Raw genomic sequence first — 23,672 nt, forward strand, 5'->3', positions numbered from 1 at the left:
GCCAACGACTGCTGAAAGTGGAGGAAGACGAGAGAAACTTAACACAGAAAGAAGACCTTCATGGCGGGCGCCCCCCCCCCAGAAGGGTGCAGGCAGGGGGCGCGATGGTGACTTGTCCTCCTCGGCCCTCTAATCGCGGAGCTCGGGGGCTGTTTCACCTCTTACCTGCCCCTCCCGGCCCCTCCCCGAGCCTCAGGGACTCGGGAGGAAACAGGCCCCACGCCGGCCACGCGAGGAAAGACAGGACCACAGCATGACATCCTTCACCGCCAAGGAAGCTTTTATTGTGACTTCTCACGGACATGCGAACAAGCCTTGAAGAACCGTCGGCCAGACGTACCCCCTTTGCGGGCCGCGGTCGCATACGCCACCCACGAACGCTTTCCCTGTCCCGTTTTTGCTGTCCTCCCCGGCCGCCTGCAGTCTCTCTCCTTCCCCGAATCCCTCGGTCACCCTGACGGACGGGGCCAACGCCGTTTTCCACGCAGCATTCCCGGCCTTGCAAAACGATCCCGTTTGCTCGGCGTATAACATCCTCGCAACGCCAGGAATGCAACGCGGTTTCGCGGCTGCGGTCTTCCTGTGTGCGCGCTTTTTAAAGGATGTACTCGACGCTCCTAAACCCACTGCCGTCGGGGTGTGTCATTCACGTGGGCGCAGCTCTCGACGCTTGCCGAGCGGGGGGCCGGGCCCGGCTGTGTTAACAACCCGGGCGTTCGAGAACACCAGGTCTCCCCTGGACAACAGGGTTCTGTTTCCCTGTTGTACGTCTCGGGCGACACTTTCAGATGCTGAATGGTCAGCGCCGAGAAACCTGATTTCCAACTACCCCGAAACATAATGGCGGTCTAAGTTAAGGTACATCGAGGCTCGGGCTTGTTCATAGCTCATTCCACCGCTAGAGGTGTGAGAGTCCTTCATTTTCTGGTTGTGCGGGTTAGACAATCACTCTACACGTAAAAATGCCTTCACATAATCTGTAAACAAGTTTCGAGTTATTTAATCCGCGGACACACATTCCACATCGTTACGGGTTTGTAAAAGTGCGTTTGCATTGAGGACGTTAAATTCTGAGTAAACACGATCATCCTAAAACATAAGTTCATAATAGTGGCTTTAAATAGTTTCTGCATGATAACATCAACAAGAATCCTCACAGACTACTAACATGTTAGTGCAAGCTTTAATAAGAATATTTCCTAAAGCAATGTGACAGATTTTCAGCAATTTCTGAAAGGAGAAATCCATGCTAAAAGTACATTATCTGTGAGACTGTATTGATTTTAGTTAAATACCGATAATCTTCTAGTTCCATAGTTTAAATATTTTACCGTTCTTGAGGAAAGAAATAAACTGTGTGTGTATATATATATATAAACATATATCTTCTGAATAATATTTCATGTGTTCCAAATAATACTGATAATAACTGCCTTCCAATTATATATTAGAAATTATCATCTGTTATTGGTAAAGAAGAGGGTCCTTTATTCGTTATAAAGCTGTCGATGTTAAGATTTGCTAAGCGTTTCTTAAACTTTATTCTCTGTTTCAGGGGCGCACTGATGGACTCACGGTGATGGATCAGATTCTGCAATGAGTGACTCTCTCTCTCAAACTCTACACGTAAAAATGCCTCCACGTGTTTACACAGTGCAAGAAGTTCGGCCACGTAAGGCGCACGACTAACATTTGTCCCTCTGATTTCTGCAGAACTCCGGGGCTCTCGATGGCGCCTTCGCTGAGAGAGAGAAGGAACCCGATGCGAGGTGCCGGCTTCGCCCAGTGGCACCCCTGGAGCGTGTCCGTCACGGAGGAAGGGGCGTGGGCGCCACACGTCTCCAGACACACGGCGGCTAGCGGCTCTCTTGGGTGTCCTGTTTCTCCCGGTCACACTGGCAAGACAGGCCGGAGGACGACGGGCAGCAGGTCTGAAGCCACGGCTTCCAGAGAATGTTCCCGAGGGAGAACTGGTCGGGGACGTCCCGCACCGTCTGGACGTGGCGTTCGGCGGCCCGCTCCATGGTGGCCACGATCTCCTGGAACCGAGGCTCGCTCGTCGGCGTCACTGGGGTTCTCTCCCTGGGGTCTTTGGAAAGGTCAAAGAGCAGAGGCGGGTCATGGCGGGTGACGAAACGGCCGTAGCAGAGGCACACCTGCGTGGGGAAGCAGCCGTTGGCGCCCGGGGGGCTGAACTTGGGCGTGAAGAAGAAGGCTTTCCACACGGACGTGCCTGCGGTACACAAGAACAGGAGTTGGTGTCGGGGGCCCGTGACCGATACCCCAGGGGCACCCCAAAGACGCTGAAGACCGAACGTGCGATCGCGGACGGAATTTGTGTTTCTCTCGCACGACGCACAAAAGGGTAAGCGTCGTAGCTGACAGACAGACAGACAGACCGACAAACAGAACCCTGCCAGGGAACAAAGAGGAGACTCGGCCACAGCCGCCACGGCAGAAATTGTCACACGTCACGGCCGCCCCGTTTCCTCCTTACTCGGAATCCCTCACTCGCTCTCCCTCCTGCCTCTCGCTCCTCCGTCCTTCCTCCCGGTCCCTAAGGCGCCGGGCCACGCCGCGCCGGGAAAGGCGCCTACTCGCCGTCGGAGCACGGCACTCAAACAGGACTGTCGCATGGTCTCATGACTCTATGGCTCGCAAGTGCAGACCAGTGACTGTCCACTGACCGAGAGATGGCGGGCTCCCCGCTCTGCCCACCCTACACTCGCCGTCAGCGTGGTCAATGTCCAGCTTGTGTTTCTGCTTAAAAACGAATGGAAGACACAGGCTCCATGCTGACGCTTACACGAGGGATGGTAAGCCCGCATGTGTATGCACACGCGCGTGCGCACACACACACACAGCCATCGGCAACGACCTCACAGAGGCTAGGGCCCGAGTCGCCATTTCATTTCCTCGGCTTCCGGAATGCCCAAGCCCATCAGAGCCACAATCACGTGAGTCTGGGAGTGAGGCCGGGGACGGGCTGTGAGTGGGACCCGAGACGTCCTCGCATTAGCTTGTGACTAGAGTTACAGAGCTCCCTCCCTCCGGTTCCTAAAAACATTGAACTGGAATTGTATGGTCTGTCTCTTATACCTTCACGAAGCTGTTAAAAATTCTAAATTAGAGAAGTTCGTCGACCCCTGAGTAGGATGGTTAAATTGTTTTATAATCTAAGTTCTGTGCCCCACCAAACCCCTAACTAAGGAATTTTTTAGAAAAAAATATTGATTTGTCAAACACATATGAAACAATCAGTGGATTTCTTGTTTCTTCCACAGTGTCGTGACTTTCTGAAGAGGTGACTGCTGATCAGGCATCATCTGACGGAGGTCTAAAATCTGTTTCCTGGGTATGACACCGACCAAATATTACGTAGAACATGCCAATGCCCCTTTTCACGTTACCCTCACAGCTTTTTAACAGAAGATTGTAGCGCCTTTCCCACAAGTAAGCATCGCACACCGATTTAATTTGCTTTGATAATTTGCGTGTGTCATGGCGACGGCGACTTTTGTCATGATGGGGACTGAGTGAGTGACTGATGATCTAAACACAAACTACATTAATAGAATCGACTGAAAACAAGTGTCGTGGGTGTCTGCCTCGTCCCCAAACGGCCTCCGCCCTGGGACTCTCCGTGGTCTCTTGGAAAGAACTAGGGAGCGCGGGGGGAGCCATGTGAGTATTTCCGGGGCGGTGTCTGCGGCAGAATCTCAACAGGAAGTGGGGCCCATGGGCATCAGCTCCGCCTGTTCCCTTTGTTCCCAGGTGTGACGATCCCTTCGGAAGCCCTTCCTGTGGCCCCGCCCACTTAGACTCTGTCCTCGGTCAGGGGCAGGCATGCCGCTGACCCCTCCGCCTCTCGCTCCGCACGCCGCAAACCTGGACGGTGTTTCGAACTCGACATTCAGGTCGCGTCTCAGTGTGTCTAAAACCCCGGAGAGCAGGCTCCCGGAGCAAACTCGCTTTACGGGCCGGCGTCACCCGCTTGCCTTTGAAAGCTGTGCGCGTGGACCTCACTACGACCTGATTTAGCCCCGTCTAGCCCGGGAGCGACCTGAATCCGTGAGGGCGAGGCCAGGTGGGCGCCCCGGGTGGCCTCCCCCTGGGGTGTGGGGGTGTGCAGTGGCTATGTTGGAGAAGTGTGGCACGAAACGTATTTTTCCGAAGAACCGTTTGGTGGCCACATAGAGGTATTTTGCCTTTTTACCTTCAAATTTGAATGTTTCGACCTTTTCGTAAAATGATAAATGCCTTATTCTCCGGACTATTTCTTTCGACCGCTGGCTCTGCTCAGACCACAGAAGTGCGACTCTGTTTTTTTGTGCGTGGATGTTAACTTAGGACCCAGCTCTGTTACTCTCCGGGAACCCAGAAATCCACATCTGCAAAGGTGTCTTTTCCAAGAAGGAGAATGAGTCGCAGTCATCTGATAAAACAGATGCGTTTTCAACAGGTACAGTTAGTCCTGTCTTCCAAAATTATTATTTTTGCGGGATGCGGGGTGCAGCTAAAAGCATTTGGATAACTTATTTTATCCTGGATTTCTCCATCTACTAGAAAAACATTAGGTTTCAAATACGCATATTTTTTCCTCTGTTTTAAAAATTCCAGCCTCCGGGTCGAGGGAGACAACTGGATCGTCCCTCAAGCTGCGGAGGCGTTTCGTCGTCTGGTGCCTTGCTCGATGTGACTTGCTTGAACTCTCCTGCCCGTTTCGTTGACAATCACAGCACAGACAGTCCCTAAGGTGTTGCTGGGCAAGTTGCTATGGGGCCGGGATGACCACAGGGGCGGGAAGGGACAGAAAGAGAGGGCAGGGCCGTACGCACGGGCAGACGGGAAGCTCGTGCATCTGGAGCCACCCGGCTCGCCTGGCTGTCACTCTCACAGCTTCGAGCCCCTGCGAGGCCTGGGCTCCGCGGCAGGTAAGTGCGCAGGTCAACGAGCGGTCACAGCGGTCAGAGTGGCGAGCGCGAGTCATTCGTGCCTCCGGAAAAGACGTTTTCCCGGAAGGGCGTGAAGGGAGCCAGGGCTGCCAGGCACTCTGCCCCAGGGCCCGACCGTGCGACCTCCTGCGCCTTGGCCAGCCGTCCTCCCCACCGTCCACGGCCATCGAGTGTTACCTGGGCACACGGACACCCACGTGAAGACTCCGCGTGTGAGCCCGCCTCGGAGCCAGGCGTGGACAGGTGACCAGCCTCTCGGGGTCTAACTAGAACGGAGAAGCTGGACACCTTCCCCGGGACGTAAGTTGCATGCACACTTCTCCCTTCCTCTTTTCCATCCATTCTTCCGCCGTGATGCCCCTGAGCGGACACCTTCCTCATTCGGCATGAACAGGAGGCTTCTGCGCCCTCTGCCTTTTGGGGGGCAGCTGAGGGTCTGCGCCCCTGAGGCTCTGTGAACCATTCACCTCTGGACTTAACTCACGAGGCGGAGACAGAAACGTCCCTCTGATGTTAAGACGCTGTGTCTTTTTGTTTCCTGTTACAGTCGAACCTGACGCGAATATAATCAGAATCTCTTTTCATCGCGAGGATTCAAAGACATTGAATGCAAACTTTGTATCGGTGTCTGCTAGACGGCAGAAATGGAACGAATGTCACGGTGTGTGGTTATGAAGTATGTCTTCAAAAAGATACACAGCAGTCACATAAAAAGACTAACCTCGAGAAGAAGTGATTAACAAAGGACAAAGTCTGCAGGTACCTGTGAAACGCGTCTGCATAAGAAGATACCAAGGTGAGGAAGACCCAAAAAAAGCTGTTAAAAGCGACGTGCCTGGGTTGGAACTAAAGTGTCCCTGTAGAAAATCCCGGGTCTGAGAGCAGACGGGAGCAGACCAGGACGGGGGAGAGACAGGAGTGGGCGTACGGGGAAAACCGAGATGTGCTCAGTCAAAAAAAAAAAGAGAGAGAGAGAGAGAGAGATGCGAGATATTGTAGGAAATGAGGCCGTGAGCAGGGAGAGCGCGCGTTAGAAGTGCCCGATCAGCGGGAGCAAGGCACCGGCCTCGGGGGGAGGAAGAGGGTTCCAACACTCGGAAACGCTGTGTGGTTTTTTTGTTTGTTTTTTTTGTGTGTGTGTGTGTTTTTTATTCTAGAAAGAAATTTCAAGCCTGATGCTTTTGTCTCCGTACGGAAGTCGGAGCTGTGGCAAACTCACCAAAGCCACGGCCGCCCTTTCTTAATCGTCTGTGATGTTAATGTCATCGGAGGTCAAAGATGTGCAAACTTTAGGGGGAGAGAGGATGCGTATTTCCAAAAAAAAAAAAAAAAATTGCCGCGTACTGTTTATCAGGCCACACGAAGGGCCGTGTGAAAAAAGACCCATTGATGAGTTTTTTTTTTTTTTCCCATCAAAGAAAATGAATGATTGGGGGAAACGACCCTTTCCTAAAGAGTCTGTGAGATGATGCTAAAACTAAATAAAAATTTAGACATTTCACGAAAGGCTCCCCCATCCCCACCGGTTACTCTTCTCCTAGGTCACCAAGAGCAGGTTCTGTCCGCCCCGGGGCACTGCCCCACGCGGTCCCCCTACTCCTGGGCTGAGCACACGGGTGACGGACTCAAAGGCTGAACCCCCGACAGCGGAAAAGCCCTTGCGGAGGCCGCGTGGGGCTGACGTGTTCTAAAAGGGAACGGGACGCGCTAAGACAGCCTGTCACCCTCGGCCTGGTCGACACAGCGATGCTGCTTCTCACGGGCAAGAAAAGAGGGCGGGCGAGCGCCTGTCCTCCGTGAGGGGAGGGGCCGCGCGTGCCGATCGCAGCGAGCGTTCACGCGAAACGGCCGCAGCCCACGGCGGCTCGGCCTCGGCACCCCGAAGGTCCGTCCGGACCCCTCCTGCGCCACCTCCGGCAAGCAGGCGAGCTTACCGGAACGAGGAAATTACCACGAGGACGAGAGCCCAGCGCCGTCTTCCTCTGCCCGGTTAACCCTCGAGACACACGCAGCTGCGCTTACCATCGGCCCCTTTTCTCAGCCACGTTCGACGGGCGAGTGAGTTTGCTAATGGAGTCAACATGTTACGCAGCGAGCAAAGCGAGGGTTCTCTCTTGACTCGCCACGGCAATGCCACTGTGCTCCGAAACCTTGCCGGTCTCCCCTTTGGAAGGAAGGTGCCTTACAAAAAAACCCAGATACGAACACGCTTCCTCAGCATGAATTCTATTATCTACCGTTTTTCCTTGCGATTTCTAAACATGATATCACGGGAGGAAAGTTTCCAACAAACTCCAATTGAAAATGCCGCAGGATTTAGGAGGCCCCGCAGGTCTGGCCTTTGGGCGACCACAGCCCAAGGATTTTTGTATGGCCGACGACTTTGCAGTCCGTCACGTGAATGTGGACACATTTATTTTAGAGACTATCTTTATCAGCTCAAAATCTGCAAGAGACTCCTGGAGCCAAGTATCTATCTGCCTTCCAATGCAACCTTTACCCATAAAATCACCTTGTCATTCCCCTGAATTTTTAATAACATTGATTCATATGTCAAAACTTAAAGCCAGAGATTTTAATGCCCATCGAACAGTCAATCTGAACTTAAAATTCCCATTTTAAGGCAAAAAAAAAAACCTTGTCCGTGTGACGATAATCCTTTTTAAATGTCACAGGAACAATGCTATCAGGTCATAATTAAATTATGTCATTCGACTTGTTCAGACAACTAAATTATAGAATTAGTATAATGGTAGAGTTACCACTTTATGGAGGAGACATTGTATATAACAGCTAAAAGGGACGGATGTTCTAAAAGCGTTCAGACAGATTTCTAGCTATAAGAGTTTGGACAATGAATATTTAGTAGGTCTGGCATCGTGAGAGCCGGACGTCCAACTCATGAGGACCAAGCGCCGCTGGATCTCATGAACACCTGCCGTCGATTCTAGCTTCCGGGTGCCGGGAAAGCCAGCTCTCCCCGGGGAAAGGGGCCACGTCCGGGGTCGGTGCCGCCGTCCGGCAGTGCCGGCCTGAGACGATGCCAGCCGAGCTCGCCCGGGGGGCACGGGCGCTTTCCCGAGCTGCCAGGTCACGCCGTGCGGGTGACGGCCACACTCTCCGTGCGCCTCTTGGCATCCTGAGCACCGTGCCCAGCTCACAGCACCAAACCCTCTAAGACCTAAGCGACGCGGACACCCAGGGACTCCTCACCCGGAAAACGCCGGGGCTGGACTTTTACTCCCTCTGCACGGGCTAAGGTGAGGCTTCTACGCTGCTCACCGACGGGTGCCTGTCCCAGCGGTGTGGGCACCGTGTCGTAGGTGCCCAATAACCACTCGCAGAAGCAACGGATACATGAAACCCTGAAGACACCGCCACCAAGAGGCTGTGCGCGGCGGCCAAGACAACGGCCATTTGCTACGGAGTGTCACATGCGACCGCACAGGTACACGAGAGATGACTCATTCAACCCGGGCTCATCGAAGCCCTTCGGCTCAGCGAATGACTCCGGCGTTGATATCCCGTGACTGACTCCTCTTGGGTTAGCGGTTCGAGGCAGAAGGCTTTAAGAAACTGCATAAGAGGTAATGTGACTCACGTCTGTCTGCCGAAGGAGCAACTCTGAGCCAAGCGCCCGCTGCCCGTCAGAATCTGGGTCTTGCTTTTCGCCCTCATTCCTATTTTCTGCCCCTTCCTGTCCCTCTTTCCCCCGACGCCCCACGCCCGGACACCCCCACGTAGCGCGTTTCTCCAGCCCTCGATCCGATATGCTCCTTCTGGCTCCTCTAACTTGGGGGGTGCGGGGTTCGCTTTATTTAAATGAAGTTTTGCAGTGGCGAAGACGTGCTCTCATACTCCTCTAAACACACGGGAGTCACAGAAACTCAGCTGTGGACTTCTTATCACAGCCCGCCTGCGAAGAGAAGGGAGCAGAGAGGCGGCTCCCCCATTAGGTGCTTCAGACCTGAATGCGGTTGGCTAACTAAACAAGAAACGGGGTTTCCGCGGAGCTCCGAAACGAAGGACACACGGAGGAGACTTGTAAAAAAGAATCCTTCCGGGTCTAGAAGCTTAGGGGCGCTTTCGTTCATCCACCTTCTAGAAAATCTTGCAAGGCAGCTGCCTGGCTTTGGAGCACAGACCGCGAAGGGTAGAGCTGGTGTGTTTCCTGTGGGTCGTGGACGGGCTGCGATTTTCTATCTTAAACAGAATGGAGAGGCTGCTGTCCCGTAAGAAGCCTTTGGAAAGGGGGCTGGGTGAGCGGGGCGGGAGGGGGGTGTTCTGACAGCCAGTGTGAGTCTCATTCACAGCTCGAGAATGGGCCGTCGTTGGCAGGTTACCAGATGTCCTGGGGCGTACAACCTCTAGGACAGAACCCCCAAACACACCTGGGAAAAGGGGGGATTCATTGAACCTCCGAAGAGTGAGCTGAACATGCAAGCTCAACCCAGACCTCTAGAGTTCACGACAGCAGTATACAGGTCGCACGGATTTTCACGGACTCCTCAGTATGTTAGTGACAGACGCACTATTGTAATTCTAAGGTTAAATACATAAAAACATCTGGAACCCACCACGGCACTGAGGCTTGCCAGGTGGTTCCGTGCGTACCTTCGGGCTTGCTAGAATGCGACTCTAAAAGTGGCATCGCAAAACCCAAATCCGACCCCGACGCCGATAGAGCATGCTGCTCACAAGACACCCCGTTTGGGACCTAACGACGTCATCCACGCATTTGACTGCGTTCGACAGACCCCAGGCTCGGAGACCCGGCACGATTCATGACAACAGACGGACTCACGAGTCGGGGCCCGCCACCCCTGAGGCTCCGGAGAGCACCCCGGTCAGCGTGCAAGCGCCTCGCAGCACCACGGCCCAAAGCGCCCACGGGACAAGCGAGCGTCGTCCAGGAAAGAACAGGGGGCAGAAGCTGCAGGGGCGACTTGGCCGGGCGCCGAGCACGGAGCCAGCAGGGAGGGGCAGGACCCGCGGCCAGCGGGACAGGGAGGAAGGGACGCGGGGCCCCGCGGAGCACCCGCAGCCGCCCCTGCCCGGGGGCTGACCCGTCGCCGGCGTCACCCTGGATGAACGCCAGCCCCGCCGACGTCCCGCCCGGCCCCCCACGGACACGGGAGCACGGGAGCACGGGAGGACGGGAGGAAGGGCTCCCGGCACAGCGTGGCGGCCGCGCGGCAAACCCTGGTGCCCGCAGCGCAGAGCCTGCACGCGCGGCCGGCCCGCGTACTCACTGTTGCGTGGGGCCCAGCGCACGGCGCTCAGGTAGAAGTTGCAGTAATGGAAGAGAAACTCGTGCTCCGAGCGTGGGCTCGTCCCGCGCAGCAGGGGCATGAGGTCGCGTCCGTCGATGATCCTGCGGGAGGGACGAAGCGCGTGGCGTCAGGGTGAGGACGGTCGCGGCGCCCTTGGACCCGAGCGCCCTGAATGCTGAGCTGTCCTTCCAGCGGAAAGAGAGCACAATGCAGCCGCGGCGAGGCCGGCCATTCCCGCGCACAAACTCGGTCAGTCGTCTCGACGGCGCCGCGAATGGGCACCGCATCCATGACGCTAAGATGAGGACGCAGCGGCCAGAAAGAACACGTAAGTTATCCAAGGTGGCGTGGCCGCCGAGAGCCGGCGACAGTGATGCCCAGTGACCGCTGGCCGGCCGTCTGTCTCCTCTCCCCCCTCCGCTCCTTCTCCTCGACTCTGCCTCCTGCCTGCTGCCTTGGCCAAGGAAAAGCTTCATTCGCAACCTCGGGGTCTGCCGAAAATGACAGTGCCTGACGATGCAGGTGAAACGAAATAAAAAGAGCCCACGTAGCCACGGGGCCACCTGGCTTGAAGAGACGCCGACGAAATCAGAACGAGCTGATCTGTCAGTAAGGTGCACGCCGTTACACACCCTGGGATGCCTGCATGCGCGGCAGACATACGTGCAGCTGACCCCTAAACGCGTGGCTTTTACCTGCTCACGCCCGCTTATCCTGGGATTTTTTTTCCAATTGAATCGCAGTTCAGTTGACCACATGGCAAGGGTCAGCTAGTCTGGGGGGCGAAGCCTCCTACGATGAAGGCCAGCTGAAGTCACACTCACAATTTCAGCTGCGTGGGCGGTTGGCACCCTTCAGCCCCCATGTCGTGTCAAGGGTCAAGTGTACCTCTCTTGTCCTATTGGGTGTCTAACCAGGTCAAGAAGAGGGAGTCTCTGGACTGCAAACAACAGCTCAATAAAACTGACAATGAGCAGCGTTCGCTGATTTGGAGGTTGAAGCAAGGGGGGGAAAGAAGCCGACATTTTGTTCGGGGTTAAACAGACATGAGCAGCCACTGGAAGAGGTGGCTCCCATTGGGACGGCCCACCGCACTCCGACGGGGCCCGGAGCCGATCGGAAGAGCCCGTGCACCGCGAGGATTTTCTTCCTCTGGTTAAAAACATGCATTCTTGTCGTCCCTCAGCCTAAGGCCACCAGAGCCTGGACGTTTCACTCGGTTATATAATTGGAGTCAGCATTCTGGAGAGATGCTACGTCGCCGGACCGTTTCTTTTTTTTTTTTCTTTTTTTCTTTTTTCGTGCTTTATTTTGGTATCACTAAGAACCCTGTAATGTAATTACAGCCTTGTGACTGAGCGCTCCTCCGGCCTCAACCCTTATCATTAACGCATTCTGCAGACGTCTACGGACCGAAAATATTCCATCAGCATAAGTTAAAAATAAGAACAAAGCACAGGCTTGGCTCGCGTCCCGAGCCCGTGCTTCCGTGCGCCGAGCGAGGACGGGAAAGGGACCGAGGGACACAGACGTGGGCTCTGGTAGTCACCGTGCCCCGTCCTCACCCAATGCTGTTTGAAAAAGACTCAGTCCTTAATAATACGGGATCCTGACAGGAGGAAAGGGAGGGCTGGGAGGGGAAGCTTGCTCTGGGCATGAGAAGCCCCGATGGAGGAAAATAAAATGACCTGAGGACCGAAGGGAAGACAAGTAGCCGACGAGGCTTTCTGCACGACTTCTCAAGAGCAAGAAGGGATCTCTGTCTCTCGGACACAATCTCTCCCTCCATCTCCCGTGGCTGTTTCTGTCACACGCCAACAAAAGGCGACACTTCCTTTAAGAACAGAGGAGATGGAATTGCTTTCTTCAGATCGGCATGTGATAACCGAACTGGGCCTCGATACTACATAAGAGGATTTAATTTAAAAAATTCAAAAAGACCCCAAGTCTCACAAATTTTTTTTCTTACGGAAAAGCAAAATCTTTAAGATTTTTTTTTTAAAGGAAAGAAGCAAAGTCTATTCTGCACACTTCTTTTTCTTCAAATGCAGAGATACATCCTCTTTACATCTCAACTCTGCACCTAACATGTTCGTTCCTAGAAGCAGGTGATAAATCATGCCACTAGGAAACGTCGCCGTTTAACAGAGCTCAAAAAATACGGGCCGTCAGGCGGAGGCTCATTTCTGCCAGGAGAATTCGGAAGTGACCCTACGGAGCTAAACTCTTAAACGCTGTCTAAGCTACCAAAATACACAGGATTGTTTTAAACCACCTGCGTGTGCCGCAGGCAAATGGTGGCCAAGCCCCGAGATGGCACGTTACCCGTTACATTGACAGGACAGAAGCGTTTCCCACGAGCGTCTTTCCAGAAATTCAGGTTAAATTCTGTAACCTGGGGACTCCCCTTGGGTGGCCGTGACCTCCTGAGTATGCTCTCGCTTGGCTCTAAGCCAGCAAGCCATTGGCCTTTTCCCGGTCAACACTGGGGAAGATCTGGGAGTCACAGAAGAAGGAGAAAGTTTAGGGGGACATGGAAGAGAAGGTTTTGAGGGTCAATTTGGGGCACAATGTTTATGTGTTACTTGTGTGGTATTCAAAGTAGAGTGAGTTTGTTCAATAGAGAAAGTAACAGGAAAGAAAATATTTTTAAGGGAAAGTGTGTATATCTTTAATAAAGTATAGGGAATCCCAAGAACATGGAAAGTCGTTTTCATAATTAAAAGAAAAAAAAAATGTTTTCAGCAAGATATGCTGGGAGAACTAGCTCCCTTCCCTTGTCTGCATTAGACAAATGTGATTGCAAACGTCAAAGTATGGATTTATTCTCCTAACTTGGAAAAAAATAGAACCACATTTAATTTTACGTTCATGACAGAATAAGAGACGTAATGATTTTACCTCTAGAATTGGATTCTCAGGGACACCCAGACCTCCCTCCCTCCCCTCCCAGGTGAACACGTGTGGCCAGAATTCAGATGTTTTCCAATGGTTTAGCCAACTATGTGGCCATCCTTTGCATTGGTCATGGACTTTACTAGAGTAAGACTCCATGTGCCTCCAAAGATGAGACTCACGGGTATGCCCTTGTAATGAATTTGTACATTTAGGTTTATTGTCCTGCAAAATGTAAATTTAATATTGCTCCATCAAAAAACTAGGGGTGCTGGCTCCCACCTGTCTTGATCTGGAAGAGCGGAGGCTACTTCCTAAAGAGTAGATTATCTTGTACCAAATTTGCAGATGACTATAGATATGAGGATATCGTCCTCAGCTTTTACGAAAGAGTTTTGATGAGGGCTTTGGCAAAAAAGAAATAATAAACTTTTGAGCACAATTTCTGAACCGCGACCCTGCTTACAGTTCCGGTTGGGTCATTCTCTGCCGTGGGGCTGTCCTGGGCACTGTAGGATGTTTAGCAGGGTCCTTGGCCTCCAACCCACTAGGTGTTTTGAAGTCAAGACAATCAAAAATGTCCCTAGATATTGATAAGGGGCCTCTGGAGGGAACAGTCACCCTAAGTGAGAATCCTTGCTTTCGATGTTCAAAGTCTCCGCAGCAGCTGCGTAAGAACGTTTTCCAGACCTGCCTGGTAACGCGATTTAAATAAAACAGTGTGTGTTACTATTGTTCCCAAAGGGACTGAGACACATTTTCCTGTTTCCTTATCTGTGCTGTCTCTAGAATGATGACGGAATTTGATGAGGCTTTGCACGTCAACGCGGAGGCAACGTCCCTGGCTTGACTTAGGTCAACGAGCTTCGCAAAGATGCTTCAGTCTTGAGAACGGGTCTGACTCATGACACTGCCTCGCATGCAAAATATCTGGGTCCGCCTAAGAGGTATAGGCCACTTCCTTTCCCGATGGGAATTCACGAGAAAGACAGACGGACTTCCGTCAGCCTCAGACCGGGGTGGACGGGAGCTGCCGGCAGCAAGACCTCCCCTCCCGCATTGCTCTCTTTGCCTCTCAGACTTTCTCCTTCCCTTGCTTCTCCCCGGTTAGATGGAAAGCCAGTTAAAGATACCGTAAAAGCAAAGAGTCATGATGATTTCTAACATTGCGAGCCATGAGAGGAAAATGTAATTAAGGAAATTACCTGAACACTCTCTGTGTGACTTACTGAAGGAAGTATAATAAGATTTATTCCAAGGGTAAGAATGAAAGCCAATGAGTAGATGAAATTGGGAGTGAGAGTTTTGGCTCTGCGTAGGACTTTTTAGGAGTTACTGGTGCCAACTCTTCTGCCTGTCAATAAGGTAGCACGAGAATAGTTTGATGAGGGTGGACTGAAGAGTCCCCCTCCGCCCTCAGATTCTGTGACTCTGTGACCACAGATGAATGTTCAACGCGGAGGAAGAAAGACTCGTCCTGCTGACCACCCACCCTCCCAACATGGCGGGTGAAGCAAAAACGGCAAATGTTTGGCATTCTCTCTCCAGCGCACTCGACACCATCGAGAGCCCCGAGTCCCGGTCTCCACCTTGTAAGGTCCGCGCCGTGACCGAACCCGTCTTCCAGACGAGGAATCGGCGTGATAAGCGTGGGTAGACACAACCCACGTCAACAAAAGATGTTTGCGATTCCCTGTCCCTGAAGGGGTCTTCGGACCACCAAGTCTGAGAACGGCTGAACTCTACGGTGCTGCTTGTGCATGTGTGTGTGCATGTGTGTGTGTGCGTGCATGCTTGTGTGTGTGTGCATGTGAGCGTGCATGCATGTGTGTGTGTGTGTGTGTGCTGGGGCAGGCAGGGAAGTGTAAGCAAAGCACAAATGTGAAAACAAGAAGCAAACACGCAGACGATGAAAGAGGCCTGCAAACGGCCGGCGGCGAGCCACCCTGTCCGCGGACTCGGCTCCCGCGCCTGGGCCCTCCCTCCCTCCCTTCCTCCCCTGCGCCCCGCGGGCAGCCGGCTTCACGGCCGACTCGCAGCCTGCCTGTGTGGCGTTAGCGCTGCCCGCCACCAGACTAATGAACACAGTGCCTCGCTCGAAACTCCTCGGATTGGTAATAACACTTGGCGATGTCGTAGGAAGTTGTATTTAGATTTGAGAGAAAGACATTTCATTCAGGACTTGCTACGCTGCGCAACAGGGCGGCGAACGGGGAACGGCTACCTCTCCCGCTGCCGTGGCCCCGGGCCGCCCAGTGGGGGCCGCAGGGGCGGCGTGGGGCGGGGCGGGCATTCCCCGCTGCCCTTCGGCCACCGACGACGGGCGGTGACGGTGGACAGGTGGGCAGGGTGCCGGGGAGGAGGGCGGCCAAGCCCACCCGTCCGCATCGGAGCCCGGCGGCCTTTTCCCACGGGGTAACACCCCACCAGTGAATCCCGTAACCAGACGGGGACAACGAGTCCGGCTGGAGGGGCCGGGGCAGTACGGCGTCTCCCAGAACCCGTCCAACAGGGGACCATGCAGGGGCCACCGCGGCACCCGCGAGCCCGCCTACCTGTCGTCGGGCAGCGGCGATCCGGCCAGCTTGACCACAGTGGGGAAGACGTCCATGTTGCTCGTGGGCTCGCCGATCTGCAGTCCCGCGGGGATCACCCCCGGCCAGCGCAGGAGGCCGGGCACGCGGATACCGCCTTCCCAGCTGTTTCCCTTCCCGCCTAAAACGCAAAGCGAGAGGCAAGAGAGAGAAGGCGTGAGCGCCCGCGAGCTCCTCGACGCTCACCGCGGGGCGGCCCTGTGGGAAGAAGCAGCTGCTCTCGTTAGACGGATTCGACGACAAATTCCTGAGCGACATAGAACAGCCGTGGTGGGGGGGAAAACCCCAAAACATACATAACAGTCACTGCGAGGCGTGACACACGGCCGCCACTGCCCGGCGCGCGGGAGCCGTCACTCCGTAGCCAGGGAGACTCGGATCCCGCAGCGAGAAAGGCCTCGTGCCGACGACTTGCGTCAGGACGTTCGACTCACATTTCTACTCTTTTTTTTTTACCAGCTGTAGTAGGCGGAATAACAGCGCCCCAAAAAGCCCGTGTTCGAATGTCCCAAACCTTATATGGCACACCTTATGCTGGGTTGTCTGACTCAGGCCAACAGATTCGCAAGGGTCTTTAGTAGGGACATGGGGAGGAGGGCCGTGGGGACAGTAGAGCAGGGGCAGTCGTCACGGAGAGACCGGAAGGGTCTGCGGGAGGTGTACAAAGGCGCCCGAGTCACGACGCAGGTGCCTCTGATGCCGGAAAGGTGAGCAAATGAGTCCCCCTCCCCCGAACCTTCGGAAGGAAAGGCAGCTGTGCTGCCACCCCGATTTTAGCCCACGCGGACTCGTGGCGGACATCTGAACTCCGTAACTGGGAGATGATCGGCGTGCGCTGTTCTGAGCCACCCAGTTAGCGGTCGTTTCTTAGAGCACCCATAGGAAACCGAGCCGCAGCTCCGTGCCCGGCGCCGCCAACGCGCCGGCGGTGAGCGCCACGTGGAAATCTCCCCAGGGCCAAGTCCGGCGCCCGGAGGAGCGAAGGGGCACCCCGAAGGCTGCTCTCGCCATCGCTGCTTTATTTCGAGCGTAGCTATTCCTAGTCACTCGAGAAAACGAGCTTTCCACGTACGAGGTGATCGAGAAGAACTAAAGAGAACGTGAGAAAGCCAGAGTCGTCCCCAGTCTGTGAACGTTTATGCAAACGCCCGTAAGTGGGTGCACGGGATGCCGCAGGACGCGGGATACCGCCGAGGGCACGCGCTCACACGCAGCGCACACAGCGCGACGGAGACCCGCGGGCCCCGTGAGGCGCGGCCGTCCGTCCTCCGGCGGGAGTCTGCCGAGATGCCCGCGCTCAGGCAAAGGGGGACGAGCCTGTCAGCGCCCGGCTCCAGGTATAACCGCTTGCCTCCGGGCAGAACGAAACTGCAGAGACCCCAGAAAGGTCGCACCCTGAGATCACGGACGCCCGAGGCCGTTCCCAGCCGCGAAGAGCCCCCACCTGTGGCCGCAGTTTGCGGGCACGATAAAGGGGCCGCCCTCTGCTCACAGCACCCCCGGGGGAAAGCACAGGACCGGGGGGCATTCCGGCCTGTGGCCGCCAGCCCCGGCCACCGGCTGCCTGCCTGCCCGCGTGTGAGCTGTGGCCGCTCCAGGCGAGGTTCCGACCCTGCTGGTTCGGTGACGACAGACGGTTATCCTCGGGGGAGGTCCCTGTCATCGGCACCATAAGACTCTCTCTCGCCTCATTATTCTGCATTTACACTCAGAAATGAAAGAAACGCATCCATACATTCCCGTGAAGCGGTAAACACATGTGTGCACGCACGGCCCCCCGAAGAACGAGGCCATCCCTATGGCCATGAACGGCGAAGGCCGGGTACGTCGTCTGTGCGGTAGGCATCCAGGGAGCAGTGGTGTCGTATGGTCTGCGACAGGAAGGACTTCACCGTGTCCCAGACAGCGCCGCCGGGGGGAGCAGCAGAATCTGTCATCGTAAACACCCCACTTCACGGATACTCGGGATCCCATGGGGGAACAGAGACGGATACGGACGAGCATCGCGCCCCACAGACTCTCAAAATCTTCAAGGACGGTGCAGACGCACCCACCGCCAACTCCGATCAGGGGGCCCGTGAAAGCCCGGGGGACGCCTCTCACCTGGCAGCACCCGCTCCGATCAGGTCAGCGGAAGGACTTTTCAGGGGACCTGGGTGCGGCGTCGCAGGAGAGATACGAGGAAAACTCGTTAAGGAATCTGAGCAATTTTTTTCACTGAACCCACGTAAGCAGAGCAAAACGCAGGGTCTGCCTTCAAAACTCGGTCGCGTCACCGTCAAAGTCACTCACACTCTCTACCTCTCGATGGCGCTTGGTCGTGACGGAACGTCACCGAGGGACGACGGCCGAGTGGCTCCATCTCTGCGGGCAAACAGAGAAATCGCTTCTCCAACTTCCTCCGAGGCTCTTGTCAGCAACAGCCGTTTCCGAACGCGGCTTCCACGTCCGCTCCGCCGAATGTCGGCGCCCGGCAGGTCGCACCGCCGTTCGCGGTAGAGCAGATGGTACCCATCCCCACCCCTGATCTGCGCACAGAGTTTTCTGAAAGACTCGACTTGTCATTTTTCTCCCCTTGGACGTCTCCCCACGCGGGGAGCGGGGATCCCCCGGATTGCTGCACACCCCCACGCTGACAGCGACGAGTGTAGTTTGCACAGGACGATTTCTCACCCAAGATGCTGTGTTTCCATCCCAGGGATTAAACTCCGCCGATTACACCCGGGAGACATGACAAAATTATTCGGGTTCTCCCAGCCCATTTTTGGGGCAAAAGTAGAGAAGAGTCTGCTGCTCTCAGTATGCGAATGACAGGCAAAGAATCGGACGCCCTTGACATTGACCTGGTTTGAACTGTGCAGGCTGACGATTTAAGCGACACCTCAGGCCGCTCAATGATCAGGCTCAGAGGCTGGCCACCTTTGTCTCTAACACGCCAGCCGGTACATGTTTCGGGTTTTGGGGGGCTGCTCTCCCAGCTCCTCGGCTCTGCCTTTGGAAGTCAGCAGCAGCTTTGACCACGGAGCACGGCCATGTTTCAATGAAACTTGACTGACGAGCTCGATTTGCCACACACGCCGGAGTCCGCTGGGTCTGCTCTCGTCCACCGAATTTAGCTCCCTGGCCTGACCGCACGGATTCATGGCTCCCATATCGGGCAATCGGCAACAGGCTTCGCTTAATCGGCGTCTTCGCAGAGCATCGCCCGCAGCAATGAAGACGCGACGGGCGTCTCCGGCTGAGCTGCGCGGCGCGCCCCGTCCCAGGGTTCATTCCTTCGCCCTTACCACACGCCGGCCTTCTCTACTACTCACACGATTTATCCTGCAAGTCCAGCTCGAGCGTTTTGTTTGTTTCGTTTTGTTTTTAATTGACGTTTTTACGCAGAAATCATTTCTCAAACCACGCCGGGCACCGCGCTGCGATCCGGGGATGCAGGCGCGAGCCGAGCGACATGTCTGCCGTCCGCGGGCTCACCCTCCAGAGCGCGGCAGTCACGCGGGATGCGCACCGGGCGCGTTGGCAGGCGTTTCTCCTGCACGGGCTGCCCAGCCATCGCCGCCGTCCTCCGCGGTTCACCCGTCACACCTCTGCGGCGATGCCGACCCTGAACCTGAAGACGAGGGAACTTCCACCGCGCTCCTGCCCGGCGAACTCTTCCTCCCACTGAGGCTTCGTCTGGGCCCCGAGTTTCGCGAAATTGTCCACTCGCCGTTTTCCAGTCCTGTCCTGATACGGCCTTTGGGCGACATCCTTGCCGTCCAGTTTCTCCCACCACCCAAATGATTTTATACGAGGCGCGCAGGTGGCCTGCCCAACCCGGACCAGGCCGGGAACGGGACTCTCCGCGACAGCTCGAGAAGGACGGGCTCCTGCCGTGACCCTGATTTCAAACCGGGGAGACCCACTCCGGTCTCGACTCTGTGTTGCTTTAAGCCAGGAAGTTTGTGCCAATTTCTTAGAGCAGCAACAGATCAGAAATGCAGGGGAACAGAGCGGTTCTTGTTGGAAGCGGCTACCCAATACGGGGCTCTATTGACATTTCGGGGGAAAATGCCCTCATTCCAACATTCTTACATACGACGTGCGCTTTTCCCGACATACAATACCAGAAACGACCACTCTGGCCATCGGAGCGTCGCATGCCCGTAACTCGGTGAAGCCCGGCGTCTCGCAAAGCAAGAGGAGAATGATACCCCAGTGCGAAGACCCAGGCAAAGGTCCCCGGCGGGCGGCCTAGGCGGCCGGAGCCGGTCCTCACGCTCACCTTTATAGATGCCGTTACTTCCTCCGTGAATCTCCCCGGTGGCCGACACCTCCTCCACGTGCGCCCCTTGGTCCGAGGTGAAGTAGACGAGAGTGTTGTTGGCTACTCCTACGTCTTGTAGAACACGCATGATCTGCCCTGGAGGGGAGAGAATGGGCAGCTTTAAACCAGCCACATCTGGGCCAAAGAAGGGAGGCGATTCGCCCTCACGGCCTCGGCCATTAATCTCTTGGGGAGGGAGGACATGACCCCGCCTTGCTGGTCCCGACAGAAGGTGTGACATCACGTAGGGACAATAACCGTGACGGGCTCTTGTCCAAGGCAAGAAGACCCGGTCACTGAATCACGTGACATCTACGACGGGGCGATCCTGTGGGAGACCCGGCAACGTATTCTAGAAGAATCGGCTTCACATGCCAGGAGCCTGTCGGAGAAAATTACCAGCAGACAGAGGTCAGACTGTCACGCTCAGCAAATCGATCCATCATGCTTAGGTGACAAAGAAGCCCACTCACTGTGCTTACGGACTGGAAAAAGACAAATCACTGAGGTCCCTGTCCTGTGACCAAAGCTGCCTGACAGATATTCTGTGATGAACGACCTCTTGCTAATTACCGCGGACGCCCACGTCTGGAGTCGGCCGTCACGAGTACAGATGTCCCTGAGACGTTCCTGCTGCTCGTCATCCTGTCTTTCCGGAAAACCTGACACTTCGTACGACCCCCGAGAGCAGCACGGCGAAGTAATGCCCATCTCGACCGCGACGGCGGCAGCCGCTCCCAGCTACGGAGCCCGCTCCGTGCGGAAGCCTTTCCGCGCGTCCTCCTGGGTGGACCCGCACCGAGTCCCCGGGGTCACCGGCCCTGGCTGCACTTTACGGACGGTCGGCGCCCGCTTCCAGCGAAGCCAGGAGGAAGGGACGCGTGTGCCGGGCGCGGACCAGATGGGAGCGCGTGGGGGGCCCGTGGGGCTCCCCGAGCTTCTCCGTCCGCTTCTACCCACGCCGACAATTTTCCGTACGAGGAAGACAGGAGCCCGTAAAGAATGGAGCAGGGGCTGACCGGGGACTCTTAGGAAGCTAGCGACCGCCCCCGAACGGGGGGAAAACGGTGGTGCGGGCAGAGGCCCCCGGCTCCCAGTCTCCGCGGAGACCCGCGCGCTCACACGCCGCCGGCTGCTGCAGCGAGTCGGCCCCGGGGGCCATCCGGCCGCGCGTCACGGAATCCGACCCCGGTCGCCGACCTGGGCCCGCCAATGCCCTGCCCTCCCCGGACCTGAGGACGCGAGGAAGGAAGCCGCCGCCGTCCTTGTCATCGGCATGGCCGTGCCGTCCTTAGTCTCCACTCGGAAACCGGGTTAGGGCCGGGGGCCATCTTGTCCCCGCGGCGTGACCACAGCTGGCCCTCTGCGAGGATACAGGTGTCCTCTGCAGCAGAAGTACTAACAGACTGTGGGCGGGTCGTGCCCCAGGGGGGACAGGCCCTGCACCCCAGGGTGCGCCCTCGCCTGGCTGGCCCGGGGAAGGGACGGGGGGCCGCGGCCTCGGCACGCCACGGAGGCGGCAGACATGACTTCCGACGCACACGCAAGCCCGGGCCAGTCGCGACCACACGTGGTTTCTGCATTTTTGATCATAAATGCCGTGAGCCAGAGCACGTTCAGTCTTTCCCAGTGTTTTTTTTTTAACTCAAAGAGTAAACATCCTAGAAGCCGCACCACATATATAAATGTCACACTCGGAACCAAGGAACGGGACCCACGAGGCCCACGTGAGGGACCCGAGTCCTGTGGCAAGTCGTCCTCAGACAGACGTTCACCGTGTGGCTGTTGGGACAGCTCCCCTGCACGCCTGGCCTCAGGTCGCGCTCGCTCTGACTTAAATCGAAGCCTCGGCACTCTCACACGGGGAATGCGTTTAACGAGTGGGCACAGGCAGCAGCGACTGGACCGCAGAAGCCTCACTCATCGTGCCCTGGAGGAAAAGCTCCCCGATGGGCTCGCGAAGCAGTTTCTCACCAAAACTACCCGGACGAGGCAGGCGGCCGGGCAGCGAGGTGCCACCTCCTCGGGTTGTAATTAATCATTCGCAAAAGGGCTTCCAGCCGCACATCTCCATGTCCAACGACATGCACCTTTCCCGTGTTTAGAAGTATCTGAGCATGATGAAAATCCTCTGGAAAAAAAAATGCCTTTTTTAAACAAAAACGCACAGCTTCTGGGGAGGGAAAAATATGGCGTAGGTGACAGAGGCTCTGTTCGTCCCTCTGGCGGCCAAATCAAGGCTGTGACAGAAACGAGGAGCAGCGGCAGGGACACAGCGCCGGGGATGGGCAGGAAGGAGCCCCGCAGGTGGGGAGACGTCCCCCCGCGACGGCGGAAGGTGGGGGTGGGGGCCGGACGCGGGGCTGCCCGGCCCCGGCGGCCGAGAGGGACGGAGGCCACAGCGGAGACAGCGACAGCCCCGGCGGCAGGCGCCTCCGGAAGGGGCCGCGTCCTCCAGCGGATTCGCGCGGGGCGGACCTGCTGGCTCTGAGCGGCGGTGCGCGTTCGGCTGCGTGCAGGGGGCGCCGGGGACTCGCGGGGTGCAGAGGTGCCCCCGCACATGAGCCGCCATGGCCCTGATGTCATCACAGCGGATGACAGAGGTCGCTCCGCCCAGAGGCTCCCCTGGAACCCCGCCTCCCCCAACTCGAAGACCCATCCAAGCCACAGCCAGGTGTGTCCTCGGCGAGTCAGGCGCTCCCCGCTGAGACTCACACTGGAGGCAGCTGGCCTCGGATTCCGGTGTGGCCTTTCGAGGCCACTCTAAGCACAGCGTCTGTGGACTGCTTGCTGAATCTTGACAGGCGGCCCCCGAGGGGCACAGGCTGGGGCTAAACTTGCCCTCAGCTGAGCCCCACTCAGGACTGTGCCACTGGACACTTACTTCGCAAATCCACACTAATGAGACCAGGAGACTGAGGAGCTTCGCTTAGCACATAGAAACAGACACAGAAAGTCAGCCAAAATGGGAAGACAAAGAAGCAGAAACCATATGAGAGAACAGAACAGAGATCCAGATGTAATAGAGCCAAGTAATCTGACAGATGCAGAGTTCAAAACACTGGTTATGAAGATGCTCAGTGAACTTTTGGGACGTGTAGAGAAACGCAGAGAGAGCTTCAACGAAGAGATAAAAAACATAAAAATGGAAATGGAAATAATAAAAGGGAACCAGTCGAAAATGAAGAACTCACCTGAGATGAGAAGTAGATTAAACGGAATAAACAAAAAAATAAACAAAGTGAATAAAGAAGAGGATCGAATCCCCCACCTAGAGGACAGGAAAGCCAAGGACACGCAATCAGAATGGCAAGAAAAAAGATGCCAGGACTGTAAAAATAATTTAAGGAGCACATGGGACACTCTTAAAGGTCGAAAGATCCATCTGATCGGCCTGCCTGAAGGAAAACAAGATGCTCGCTCGCTGCTGGAAGAAATAATGACGGAAAACTTCCCTCACTGGTGAAGGCAATGGACATGAAACACGGGAAGCTCAAAGAGCCCCACAAACCAGGGGTACAAATGGGCCCCCGCCAAGACACGACAGAATTACAACGCCAAAGGCGAAATACGAAGAAAACGATCCTAAAAGCAGCAAGAGAAAAGCCGTCAGTCGCCCACAAGGGAGCCCCCAGCAGACTGGCGG

At 55.8% G+C, this 23,672-nt stretch overlaps 1 protein-coding gene across 4 annotated transcripts in view; it reads right to left on the minus strand.

The window, feature by feature from the left end:
* Window positions 1–262: 262 nt before the first annotated feature.
* STS (steroid sulfatase) overlaps window positions 263–23,672 on the minus strand; it is a 96,461-nt gene continuing 73,051 nt past the window's right edge. For all 4 annotated transcript variants that reach the window (XM_016123774.2, XM_016123772.2, XM_016123773.2 and 1 more), the window contains exons 7-10: window positions 19,985–20,122; window positions 15,679–15,838; window positions 10,208–10,329; window positions 263–2,233 (exon numbers count right to left, since the gene is read on the minus strand). In XM_016123774.2, coding sequence (XP_015979260.2) covers window positions 1,857–2,233; window positions 10,208–10,329; window positions 15,679–15,838; window positions 19,985–20,122 — 797 coding nt within the window. In that variant the 3' untranslated portion in view covers window positions 263–1,856. The remainder of the gene's footprint in view (window positions 2,234–10,207; window positions 10,330–15,678; window positions 15,839–19,984; window positions 20,123–23,672) is intronic.

The sequence above is a fragment of the Rousettus aegyptiacus genome, unplaced genomic scaffold (assembly GCF_014176215.1).
Source record: "Rousettus aegyptiacus isolate mRouAeg1 unplaced genomic scaffold, mRouAeg1.p scaffold_m13_p_19, whole genome shotgun sequence".
In the NCBI taxonomy this organism is placed as follows: Eukaryota; Metazoa; Chordata; class Mammalia; order Chiroptera; family Pteropodidae; genus Rousettus; species Rousettus aegyptiacus.